This window comes from Balaenoptera acutorostrata, chromosome 1 (genome assembly GCF_949987535.1).
Source record: "Balaenoptera acutorostrata chromosome 1, mBalAcu1.1, whole genome shotgun sequence".
Classification (NCBI taxonomy): Eukaryota; Metazoa; Chordata; class Mammalia; order Artiodactyla; family Balaenopteridae; genus Balaenoptera; species Balaenoptera acutorostrata.
Window position 1 is genome coordinate 109529616 of NC_080064.1, and position 13697 is coordinate 109543312.

The 13697-nt window shown below is 37.1% G+C and overlaps 1 protein-coding gene across 7 annotated transcripts in view; it reads left to right on the forward strand.

The window, feature by feature from the left end:
- Nucleotides 1-13697, forward strand: part of RPRD2 (regulation of nuclear pre-mRNA domain containing 2) — an 85493-nt gene that overhangs the window by 31411 nt on the left and 40385 nt on the right. For all 7 annotated transcript variants that reach the window (XM_007177985.2, XM_057532315.1, XM_007177986.2 and 4 more), the window contains exon 2: nucleotides 6987-7116. In XM_007177985.2, coding sequence (XP_007178047.2) covers nucleotides 6987-7116 — 130 coding nt within the window. The remainder of the gene's footprint in view (nucleotides 1-6986; nucleotides 7117-13697) is intronic.

Here is a 13697-nt window from a genome sequence, read left to right on the forward strand (position 1 = left end):
TTGATAACACTGAGTAGTTTTCTGTTTAGAGTTAGGGAATGTTTGGATTTAGTAGATTTCTAGATAATTATATATAACGATATTTAACAGATGTTCCTAGTGGCAAATTAGCCAAAGAACTTCTGAGTTGATACTTTACAAATGTTGAGAGACCATTTTGAATTTTTTAGCTTAGATGTGGCTCTTTCAGTGTACATTGAAGTCATTTACTCGGGACTCGGGTTCTAAAATCAGTACCTAAGACAAAAGATTAATTCTTAAAATCGTGCACTAATTACAGTACCTAACGGTATCTTAGATGAAATCTAGTCCCTGTCTACTCTGTATAGGTACTCAGAAGCCAGCTACCTTATGGGATTATTAACCAAACTGAATAGAAGACTATAGTACTCATTTTCATGAGTACTTTTTCTTTTCTTTGTATTTTCCTTCTCTTTTTTTCTAATTTATTTATTCAAGAAATAGTTACTGAAAGCCTACTATGTGTTAGGCATGGTCCTAGGTGCTGAGAATTCAACACTAAACAAAACTGACAAAAATCCTTGTCCTCAGCGGGGGAGACAGGCAAAAGATAAAGTAAGTAAATTATAGTATATTGGGGGAAAAAAACAAGGGGTGATAGGAGTGTTGGTGGTTTGATGTTGCAGTTTTCCTGGTCAGGGAAATACAGAAAGTCACTGAGAAAATGACATTTGGGCAAAGATTTAAAGGCAGTGAGAGAGTAAACCATGAGATTATATGGGAAAAGAATGTTCCAAGCAGAGGGAGCAGGGAGCCCAAAGGACCCTGAAGCAAGAGTATGCCAGGTGTGTTGTAGGTCTTGCAGTCGCAAGGTGGCCAGAGTGGCTGGAATGGAATGAATGGTTACCAGGACTGGGGATCAGAGAGATAATGCAAAGTCAGATTGTTTAGGACTTACAGGCCGTAGTAAGGACTTTGATCTTTACTCTGAGTAAGGACGAGAGCCATTATTGGAGGGATTTAAAGCAACAAAATAATATGATCAGATTTATATTTTGAAAGGATCTAGACTGAAGTGGGGCAAAGGTAGAAACAGGGAGACCAGTTAAGAGGCTAATTCAATAATTCAAGCAAAAGATGATATGACTTAAACCAGGAGGCAATGGTAAGTAGTAGTTGGAGTCTATGTATTTTTAAAAATTTGTTATTTTTAAATAATTTCAAATTTAAAGCTGCAGTATATTACAAATACCTCTGTGTGCCTTTCACCAGATTCCCCAGTAATTAACGTTTTACCATATTTACTTTAATCTCTTATTGCTCTCTTCATACACACACACACACACACACACACACACACACTTCAGAGCTATTTGAGAGTATGTTGCAGACATGATGCCCTGTTTAATACTTGAGTGTCCTTAAAAACAGTTAATTTCCTTATATAGTTGTATTAATAAGCTTGGGCTGCCATAACAAAATACCACAAACTGTGTGGTTTAAACAGCAGAAATTTACTTTCTCACAGTTCTAGAGGGTGGAAAGGCTAACATCAAGGTCTGACAGGGTTCAGTTTCTGGTGAAAGTTCTCTTCCTGGCTTGTAGATGGCCACCTTCTTACTGTGTCCTCAGGTGGTGGAGGAGGGTTTGGAGGGAGGGAGAGTTCCTCTGATGTCTCTTATAAGGACACTCGTGTCGTCTTACCAAGGCCCCACCATTATGTCCTCACGTAACCTTAATTACCTCCTTATAGACCTTATCTCCACATACAGTAACATCGGGGGTTAGGACTTCAACATATGGATTTTGGGGAGACACAGTTCAGTACATTGCAACAGTTGTTATGTAACATCTGTACAACCACCAAAATCAGGAAATGAAAACTGATACAGTACTACCATCGAATCCATAGACCTTAATTGAATTTTGCCAGTTATCCCAATAATGGTCTTTAAAAGTCCAGGGTCATTTGTTAGAGTTAATTGTCACATCTCTTTAGTTTTCTTCAGTCTGAAACAGTTCTTTAGTCTTTCCTTATCTTTCATGACCCTGAAATTTTTGAAGACTATAGACCAGTAATTTGTAAAATAATCCATAAATTTGTGTTTGTCTGTTTTTTTTTTTAGATTCAGGTTATGCAGTTTTGGGCAGGAATACCACAGAAGTGGCGCTGTGTTCTTAAAGCATTATATGTATTTGGAGGAACATAATGTCAATCTGCCCCATTAATAGTGACATTAACTTTTATCACTTGAATAAGTATATGTTTTCTATATATAACTGTGAATTCATACCAAGACTTCCAATTACAGTCCAGCACCACGGGGTTTATTCTAATCTCCTTCTTTCCGCATTTGTAACTTCCTAAATCTGTATATATTTCAAAGGTAGCATTACTGAGATCTGCATTGTGAGTTTGGATATGGAGTGTGAAAGAGGGGAGTCAAGGATGACCCGATTTTTGGCTGAAAAAAGCCACCACAGAAGAAATGCCATTTACTGGGATGGAGAAGACTATAGGAGGAGAGGATTAAGAGGAAGAGATCAGAATATCACATGTTGAGTCTGAGCTGTGTATTAAACATCCAAGAGAGATGTTGGGTAGGAAGTTGGATATTTGAGTCTGCAGTTCAAAGAACAGGTCCAGGCTGAAATACAAATTAGTTTAAGACAATCAGTTAAACTTTTTGAACAAAAATGATTATATTTCCTTAATCAATAATGGAAGCAGCAAATATGTATTACAGAAAATTATAATACAGGCAAACAAAAGTGAAAAAAATAGAGATCAATACTGTTAAAACTTAATTCCTGATTCTTTCTGATCTCTTTCACAGATTTTTTTTCTAACATGAGATCATTTATAATTACTGTTTTTTCCACCCAGTTGATGATTTATTTCCATTTCCGTAAATTTTCATTTTATCTGATCCCAGACCATATTCACATTTCTTCAGTTGATCCAGAAATGTCATTTACAGCTGGCTAGTCCAAACCTATATCCATTTCAGAAACACAAATTAGTTACATCAGATTGCTCTGTACCTTGAGTCTCTTAATCTCTCCAGTAATAGTGTAGGGCGGGAATTTCCTGGTTAGGACTCCAGGCTTTCACTGCCAAGGGCCTGGGTTCAGTCCCTGGGGGGAACTAAGAGCCTGCAAGCCACGTGGCACAGCCAAAAAAAAAAAAGTTTGGGGTGATTTGTTTTGGGAGGTCGAGGTAGAGAGGGGTCAGAATCTGACATGAATTAAATTTAAAATTTTTGACTTTTTCCTATGGGTGAGTAGAAAACACTGAAGATTATTTAGGATGGGTTATCGTAGAAAAGGGAAGTTCTGTGAGAGAGAGAGGGGGAGAGAGAGAGGTGTGTTTCTGGGAACTGAGTAATTCATTAAAGGTGGAATTTTGAATTTGAAGGGGGAAGAGATGAGACTGGAAGAGAAGGTAAGATCCAGAACGTAAATGAAGACTAAGGTGTTTGGGCATTTTTTGTAGTAAGCAGTTGGAAATCATTGACAGATTTGATCTGAGAAATAGTTGGATACTGTTTACGTATTAGAAGATGAATTCAGCAACAATGTAGAGAATAAATTTGAGAAGGCCAAGTCCAAGGCAGGATAACCAGTTAGGAGGCTATTTCAGTAGTAGTCCGGGTCAAAAGTGATGACCCAACAAAGAGCAATGGTAGGAAGAGAAGGAGAAGAGGGGATAAATTTGAAAAATATTATTGGAGACAAAATTGGCTGGACTTGGAGGTTTATCAAAAGGGGGTTGAGGGTCAGGTAGGGAGGAAGAAGAGCCAAAAAAGACTGCTGAAATTCTAGCTAAATATAAGAGCAGTAACAGATGGAAGAGGAGGAAGATTATTAATAAAATATTGAAAAATCAAGTTCAAGGTATCTCTGAGACTTTGAAGAAGATGTGTGCATTGACTGGTGAAGGGAAATCCAAGCATGAAATCTATGGATATGGGAGTCATTGGTACTTAGGTGGTAGTAGTTAAATGTGGGTAATTATGCTGATAGCATTCCATTTTCTGTTGGCTAAGCACAGTCCTAAATGCTTTGCATACATTGTTTTATTTAATTCTTATAACAACCCATGAGTTTGTCATTTTGCAAAGGAAAAAAAAGCAATATATAGAAGTTAGGTAATATATAAGACCCTAAAGCTAATAAGTGACAAAGCAAGGAATAGAACAGACTATCTGATTTTGAACCTGAAATCTTACAACTCTATGCTACGGGTGAATTGAGAAGAGTGCTCAGGGGAGAACCCTGGGGAGCATCAACATTTAAAGGAGGATGGGGACTTCACTGGTGGCGCGGTGGATAAGACTCCACACTCCCAGTGCAGGGGGCCTGGGTTTGATCCCTGGTCAGGGAACTAGATCCCACACGCATGCTGCAACTGAGAGTTAGCATGCCACAACTAAGCCCGTGTGCCGCAACTAAGAAACCTGCATGCCGCAACTAAGGAGCCTGCGACCTGCAAATAAATAAATAAACAAATAAATATTTTTAAAAAAGAAATAAATAAAGGAGGATGATCACAGGCAGAGCTGCCTACCTATCATGTCCACCTGTGTATATATATGGAGGAAGAGCTAGAGACGTCAGAGAACTAAGAGAATGATTATAAGAGAAACAAAAAGGGATTACTATAGCACATTATTCTGTGTGCCAAAGCCTGGTGGAAATGATAGTTCTTTGTAGAAATAGCATTTAGAAAAATCTCCTTTTGGGGCTTCCTTAGTGGTGCAGTGGTTAAGAATCCGCCTGCCAATGTAGGGGACACAGGTTCGAGCCCTGGTCCGGGAAGGTGCCACGGAGCAACTAAGCCTGTGTGCCACTAACTACTGAGCCTGCGCTCTAGAGCCTGCAGGCCACAACTACTGAGCCCACGCTCCTAGAGCCCGTGCTTCCCAACAAGAGAAGCCACTGCAATGAGAAGCCTGCGCACCGCAACAAAGAGAAGCCCCCGCTGGCCGCAACTGGAGAAAGCCTGCACACAGCAACGAAGACCCAACACAGCCAAAAATAAATAAATAAATTAAATATATTAAAGAAAAATCTGCTTTGGGTTTAATAAATTGGAGGTTATTGGTAATATTGGTAATTGCTGTTTGAGTGAAGTGATGGCAACATAAATGAGATAGCATAATTTATATAAGACTCCTCACATAGTAGATTGCATATTTTTTAAGTACAGAAAAAAGGTAGCTCCTATAATTATGGAGTTACTAGAAATTAGAGACAGTGCGTATAATAACACTCTTTCAGATCCCTAATTTGAAAGATCTTAACTGACTCAGGTAAATTGATCTGGATGGGTTTACTTACATATGGGTACATTTTTTTAAAAAATAAATTTATTTATTTATTTAATTTTGGCTGCTTTGGGTCTTCGTTGCTGTGCGCGGGCTTTCTCTAGTTGCAGCGAGTGGGGGCTACTGTTTGTTGCGGTGCGCAGGTCTCTCATTGCGGTGGCTTCTCGTTGCGGAGCATGGGCTCTAGGCACGCAGGCTTCAGTAGTTGTGGCACGCGGGCTCAGTAGTTGTGGCACGCGGGCTCAGTAGTTGTGGCACACAGGCTTAGTTGCTCCGCAGCATGTGGGATCTTCCTGGACCAGGGATCGAACCCATGTCCCCTGCATTGGCAGGCGGATTCTTAACCACTGCGCCACCAGGGAAGTCCCTGGGTACATTTTTTGAGAGAACATAATTCCCATCTAATGATTTCTGCTTCTCTGTGAAATAGCATATTAAGCTTATCTCCTGAGAGTGAGAAAGAATGTGGTAAGAGAGGGCGCTTGACAAGAGTGGTAAAAGTTTGAAATAGCTCTTACAGCAAATGAGAGAGGATGCTGATTAAAGACATGTGGGAGGAGGGCCCACTGAAGGAAGGGACTGAATTTACATTGTTTCAGTACTTCTGGTGGTATGATTTTTCTTCAGCAGAACCCAGAGGCAGAAATAAAGGTGCAGTAAAGGCATTCAGTTAGATTGATCCAGATTTAGGATTTTGTTGAATACATGTGATAGAAAGCCTAAATTGTAAGGAGGATGAAAAGCAAAGGAAGGTTTTGATATGAGTGGTTTCGATAATGGATCAGAAAGACTCTGGAATTGGTAGAGAAAGAATTGAGTACTGGAAGAGACTATATGTGAGTTAGAGAAAATAAAGAACTGAAATCTTGATGAAATTGAAGGACAAATATAATGGAGTGGGCGGTTGTGGTCAGAAAGGGTGATTTTAAAATGTAGAAAGAAGTGGTTCTTGGAGGTCGCTGCATTTGAGGTCGAGACTAGAAAACATGATGAATCATCCGTATGGACAGTAAAAATTTTCAGGATAATAATAAAACTTAGGGTGGCTTTGCTCAAGGTTCCAGATAGTAAATTGATTGGGCCCTGTCCTGGACCTTAAAAAAGGTTGACGTGGGTGGGTTTATGGGCTCAAATTACTTATTTCCCAGGACATTCGCCTAGTGATGAAAGTGGCAGCAGAGCCTCTCTTCCAGTAGATGGGAGGACTTAGGTGTATCTGGACTGGTTGATGAAAAGAGTCTGTCTGCAACAATAATGTAGAGGAGGTTAAGCAATTTGCTTGCCTAAGGTCACATTCTGATTGGATTCTAAAACCCATTCTCCTTCCACTAACCCTGGTGTTTTTGCAACAAATTGAACTACTTCAACTCAATTTTTTATCTTCCCAAATGTTTGGGAGAACAGTTTTGTTTTATTTGAGCTTCTTCAGAGTTAATGCATTTTTTAGTGCCAAATACATACAAAGTGAAGTAGAAATTTACTAAAGCAATACCTTGAACAGAAACTTAACCTGAAGCAGTCAAGGTTTTTAGGCATTAGGTTCAGTAACTTGATCCATTAGCTCATTTGTCTGTTTATTCATCATCCATCCTTGTAGTAGCAGTTATACAGTTTGAGAACACTGTATTTGGAATAAGTTGCACTAAGTATAAATTGACTCATTTGGTCTTATTTATTGTCTTTTGTCATCTCCAGCTGCCTATCCCCACCGTTTGAATCTCTTTTACCTTGCCAATGATGTCATACAGAACTGTAAAAGGAAAAACGCAATCATATTCCGTGAATCGTTTGCTGATGTACTTCCTGAAGCAGCTGCTCTAGTGAAGTAAGTAAATTCTTACTCCTCTTTGGGATCTAAGCTTAGAAAATTTAGAATTTTAGTTTCCCGTTAGTAAGAACTGTAATAGTTAGTTGCACATGCTTGAAGATCCAAGGATATTTTATCCAAATTGTTCATTGTAACTTTCCTTCCTGGTAATACACTTTTCTTTTAAAGACTCTTTCCTCCCTTTTTGAAAACTTGTCTGTTATTTATGCTCCGCCTCTTCTCTCCTAACTTGACCAGGAGAGTGTATCTCCTGGTCATACTCTCTGGCTGTACTTCTTTCTAACTGCTTTTTCTGTTTTTGTGTTTTTTACACATTTCCATTTTTCTTTCAGAGTCTTTCTGAAATCTTGCCCCCTTCATGAAATCTGTGTAATTAGGGAGAAATGAAAATATTTATTCTTAATTCCATATTGATTTACTACATTTGCAAAGTTGTATCCAGCATTTCCCAAAGTGCTGGAATACTTATATTTGATCTTATTTTTGCCCTGTATTAGTAGTGTTTTCCTTGTGTTTCATCCATATTTGTAAGCTGTTTGCTTGGTGTGAGAAACACGCAGATCTACACACAATTGGAGGATAAACAATTATATGGAAAAATCAAAATAGCTAAATATTTCCTCAAATTATGTACTTATTAGCATAATATATATTTGAATATATGACTATCGTATATTATTGATCCATTTGTTAGTATTAACCCAGTTAGAATGGAATGATCCTTGTTCCTTCCTTTGGATTGTAAACTTAAGATGTCTACTTTGGTATTACAAAAGATTAAAATGTGGTCTTATTTTTATATACTAAGTAATAAAGATTTATGCACGTCAGAAGTACATAAAATAATAACAGTAATAGCACCTACACTTATTGAGCAGTCATAATTGACCAGATATTATTATTATTATACAAAGTGCTTTGTGTACTTCAGGTTGTTTAAACCTGAGAACAACATTTAAAGTGGCTACTACTATTACCCCCATTTTAAGGAGGAGGAAACTGGCTTAGAGACATTAAGTAACTTGCCTAAGCTCTCACAGCTACCGGGTTAGGGGGCGGGGGGGCTGGCATTTGGCAGAATTCCTATCCAAGCCTGTCTAGACCCCAAAGCTTATGTTCTTTGCCACCTGACCACTAGTCTGTGCTGTTTCTTTACATATATAAATCCAGTATAATTTTGAGTAAGACAAGCAGTGTGCTACATGATCTCCACTACTTAGAGTTTCTGCTGTAAATATCATTATAGTCTTAAAAACTTAACCTAATGTATCCTAGACTTAGATTTCATGACCTAGTTCATGGATTAATATAGGGTTGTCACCTTTTATTTTACTATGTAAAGATATTTTTAAAAACAACTACTTTGTATTACTATTTCACAGAAAAACATAGGAATGGCATAATCTCAGAATAAAGTACAGTCCTTTAAAATTTTAAACTCCGAAAACGTTTTTAACTCAATGAAGGATATCTTGAGAAACCTATGATAAAATCAGACTTAATGGTGAAACAATAAAAGCATTTCAGGACAGCAATGCCCTCTATCATCATTACTATTCACCATTATGTGGAGATTCCATTCATTTCTAAATAAATAAATAAATAATAAGAAGAAGGCATTTAGAAGAGATAGAATCTATATCTATAGATATAGATTTCTATATCTTTATATCTTTCTTTCTATAAAAGACCAGATAGTATTTTAGGCTTTGCAGGCCATAGGATCTCTGTTGCCACTACTCAACTCTGCCATTCTAGCATAAAAGCAGCCATAAGCAAATGGGTGTGGCTGTGTTCCTAAAACTTTATTTACAAAACAGGCAGCTGGCCAGATTTGGCCTGAGGTTTGTAGTTTGCTCACCCCTGGCCTACATAGAATCAACTAATAAGAGAGTTCAGTTAAATAGCCAGATTCAAGTTCAACATAGAAAGGCAGTAGATTTCCTATATATGTTAGCAGTAACCTATTAAAAATGTAATTAGGAAAAAAAGATTCCTTTTGCAACAAAAAGTACTGCCTTCTGCCCCCCCAAATAAAGGAAACCCCACCCAAAAATAAATATAAGAAGAAGTATGTAAGGCTTTTATAGAGAAAATTTTATAAGAAGACCTGGATAAATGAAGAGATAGATACATACTTTTTTTTTTTTTTTTTTTTAGATACATACTTTTGAAGGGAAAGATTTGGTATTGCTAAAAATATGGTTCTCTCCCAATATGTAATCTATAAATTCATTGTGTAATCCCAGTCAGAATCTCAGTAGAGTTTGATGTGGAAGGATATATATCCAAGATAATTGTTTATAAGAACATCAAAGTCAGAGTTCCCCTGTCAATTATCTGTATATATTTTAAAACAATAGAATCAGGAGTAGAAGATTATATCAGTGAAACAGAATATATTCTCGCTTATAAAGAAATTAATTATAAAGTATATGATAAATGAGAGGATATTAGGATATGAGCTTTAGTATTCCATAAACAACCCCATCCCATCCCCCTTTTAAATTTCTGTTCACGGTTATACTTTAGACTCATTTCTGCCCTTTTGTGAATTCATTTCTCTTAATTTAAGGCTATCATTTAAATCCCTTTAATTGAGGGGCAAATGTTTAGAAGTTCTAGACAGTTAACCCAGGTGAGTGAAGTGGGTGGACTATAAGGAAAAACCCATCTAAAAGGGGCAACAACTACTCAGCCCTAGCCTATGGCCATAAAGAAGACTGTTGACCTATGCTGTCAGACCTTCCAAAGACGTTCTCATTTTTTAAGCTAGGTCAAAATCTAGATTCTTATATGAAGCCTCCCAGTTTTTAAATGTGTGAAGCTAAATCACATTCTAAAAAATTTATTGCTAGCCAGACAAAACACATCTGATGACTAAATTTTGGAGTTACAAATAAATTTTAGCAAGTGGGTGAATTTTCAAGTACAGAATATGCAATTAATGAGAATCAACTGTATCTAGAAATAAATCTTAACAAAAGATGTATAAGATCTCTATTGAAAAAATTATAAAACATAATTGAGAAACAGTATAGAAAACCTAAAGAAATAATTTGTGGATAGGGAAGACTCAATGTTTACTGTCATTTCTTCCCAAATTGATTTATAAATCCAAAGCAGTCTTAATTAGGATCTCAGTAGTGTTTTCCCCCCCTATTTTATTAATTGATTTTGAATTTTGTATGGAAGTGCAGAGAGCTCCCTCCTCCCCTTCCCCCACAAAGGGAAAGCCTAGAAACTCTTGAAGAGCAACAAGGTGGGAAGACTGGCTCTACCAGATTTCAAGACTGATTATAAAGCTGTGATAAATAAAGCAGTGTGATATTTGCCCAGAGATAGCCAAAGAAACCGGTAGAACATAATACAAAGTCTAGAAACAGACCAGTGTATATACTTGGTCTCTGTATGAAACTATTAGGTAGTAGAAAAGGAAGAACTTTTTCATAAATATTGCTGGGACAAATTGGCTATATAGAAAAAATTAGATCCCACTCACATCATACACAAAAATCAATTGCATATTAAATACTTAAACATGAAAGAACTACAAATCTTTTGAAGACAATGTAGAATTTTTCATGACCTTACCTCATAAGATTAATAAATACAGCTACATTAAAATGAAGACCCTTCCATTTAATTGAAAGACACTATAAAGAGTGAAAAGACAAGGGGCTTCCCTGGTGACGCAGTGGTTAAGAATCCGCCTGCCAATGCAGGGGACACAGGTTCAAGCCCTGGTCTGGGAAGATCCCATGTGCCGTGGAGCAGTTAAGCCAATGTGACACAACTACTGAAGCCCGGGCACCTAGAGCCCATGCTCCGCAACAAGAGAAGCCACTGCAATGAGAAGCCCACAGACTACAATGAAGAGTAGCCCCCACTCGCCACAACTAGAGAAAGCCTGCACGCAGCAACGAAGACCCAGTGCAGCCAAAAATAAATTAAAAAAAGAGTGAAAAGACAAGCCACAAAGTGGGAGAAAATATTTTTATGCAGTCAACAAAAGGATCATATCCAGAATATATAAAGAATTACAAAATAATAAGAGAAAGACAAAAAATTTGAAGATTTTAGTTTTACCTGGCACTTATATTAGAAATCAAACCAGAAATTATTTAAATATTTATCAATAATTTTTAAAACAATAAACGTTAATAACCAACACTTAAAATTTTAGTGAGAAGAGTGGTGGTGTTTTGCATTCTTGCCAGATCTCTTTAATGTGTGGCTTAATATCAGCTATATTTTCTTACCTGCTTTTTGCATTCAGTCTGTTCTGATATCATGTCATATAGCCCTAGAACTGCTGAAATATATCATTACATATCATATAAGTTAAGTCCCAATCAGGAGAGATAAATCACATATCAGTAATTTAAACAGGGAAAATTTAATATGAAGAATTGTTACGTAGGTAAAAGGTAGCTAACTACTAGAAAGAATAAACTGACTCTAAGGTGTTATGGAATAGTATCTGCTGAAAGCAGCTACTACCTCTGAACCTGAGGGAAAAGTAAATAAGGACTCACCCCACCCCACCCCAAGCTAAGATTCAGACCTGAGGAAAGAGTGGATTGCTGTAAGAACATGCTGCCTGTCACTAGTGGTTAAGAAACAGGCTGGAGAGCACTCACCACTGAACTACAAAAGCTATGGTAGAACGCACCCAGGATGCCTCTAAGCTGATCCACTTGAAAATAGAACACGAAAAGAAGAATCAGTAGTGCCTCTTCTAGCCTCTCAGTGTCACTCTAGGGCTCTCTGTTGTCAGAGTCCAACACTGAACCAAGGGGAAAAAGAGTTTGCAGAGTCTGGCTCCGGTACCGCAAGGGAAGGGCATGTTAGAGCTGAGAGGCAGTAAATTAATAACTAGCACACATACGTACCAGATAAGGCATAAATCTTAAAGTCCACCAGTACGAACATGAGCAAGATTGTGGCACAGTGGAAACTCTTATATTACTGTTGCTTTGAGGGTTGATTGGTATAAAACAACCTAATTTTTAAAAGTTTATGTACAGATCTTGCGATTCCACCCCTAGGCTTTTACCCCTGAGAAACTTTTGCACATGTGCAGCAAGATCAGTGGAAGGGCATTTTTATAGCAACATGGTCTATGGTAATAAAAATTTGGGGAATTCCCTGGTGGTCCATTGGTTAGGACTCTGTGCTTCCACTTTAGGGGGACCAGGTTCGATCCCTGGTTGGAGAACTAAGATCTCACAAGCCGCTCAGCACAGCCAGAAAATAAATTAATAAAGTGAAAACCCTAATAAAAAAAATTTGGAAACATTTTTTTCTACAGTAAAGTGAATGAATTGTGGCATACTGGAATACCAGACAGCAAGGAAAATTAATGAATTTCAGTTATATGCAATGACATAGACAACTCTCACAAAATATTGATTGAAAGTACAAAGGAATATTTATGTATATATAGTATGAATCCATTTATATAAAGTTCAAATTTGGCAAAAAATGAACTATTGTTTATACCTACCTATATGTTAAATCAAAGAAAAGTAAGGAAACAATTATCACAAAAGCCTACCATCCCAGGTAGATGGAAGGAATTGGGATCTTGCAGGGGCCACTCAGGTCCTCTGGGGAGCTAGTGATGTTTTATTTCTTGACCTGGGTTGTGATTACATGGCTGTTCACTTTTTAATCATTTGTTTATAATATATATCATATGTAATTATATATTATATGCAACTTTTCCATAATATAAGATTTATTTGGACTAAACAATTTGCAAACTACAATATTAAGTAAATGAATTTAAGAAGTTGATTCCTTTTGAAAATCAAATTGGCAGCCTAGTAGAACAAATTGTATAATCAACCGTAGAGCAATACAGTATTCCCGATTAGGTATACTCTGTAGGTATAAACTCTGTAGAGTTTTGTTTGCTCTATCCTTTCACCTTCCTTATACATTTAATATCCTCAAGAAATTTTCCCTTCCTGACTTCTACTTCCTAGTCTGGATTAAACAATTCTTCTTTGCTACCATTATACCTGTCTCTACTTCTGTCATAGCACCTAGCACACTGCCTTGTAATTGATACACATGCTTTTTGTCACCAGTTTCTATTTCCCAGACATTCTGCTCCCAGCACAAAGCTTGTCACTTCATAGGTGGTTGGTTAGCTTGATGCATGGATGGAAATACCATGGAGAGCTGTAAAGCTGTGTTTCTTAAGTACAGGCCTAGGTATTCCTAGGTGGGTCCATGGACATAGTTTAAAGGGTCTGTGGATTGTCTAAGCATATTCAGTGTCATCTGTATGATTACCTTATTAACAGTTCTGTGACTCATTTTCAGTGACTGTGTTATCATGTGTTTGTATTTTGACATAAGATAATATTACTTTATCAAAGGCTAATGAGGAAAGGTTAAAGATGGCTTTAATATATAAATAATGGTTTGTATCAGTTGAAGGCACTAATAATTTCGACATACACTAAAAAAAAAGTTCATAGTAGTTCAAATGGAGAAAAATGGTGAAATAATTGAATGATAATAGTATTATAGGCTTGATAAATTAAAAACAATGTATTAAATTC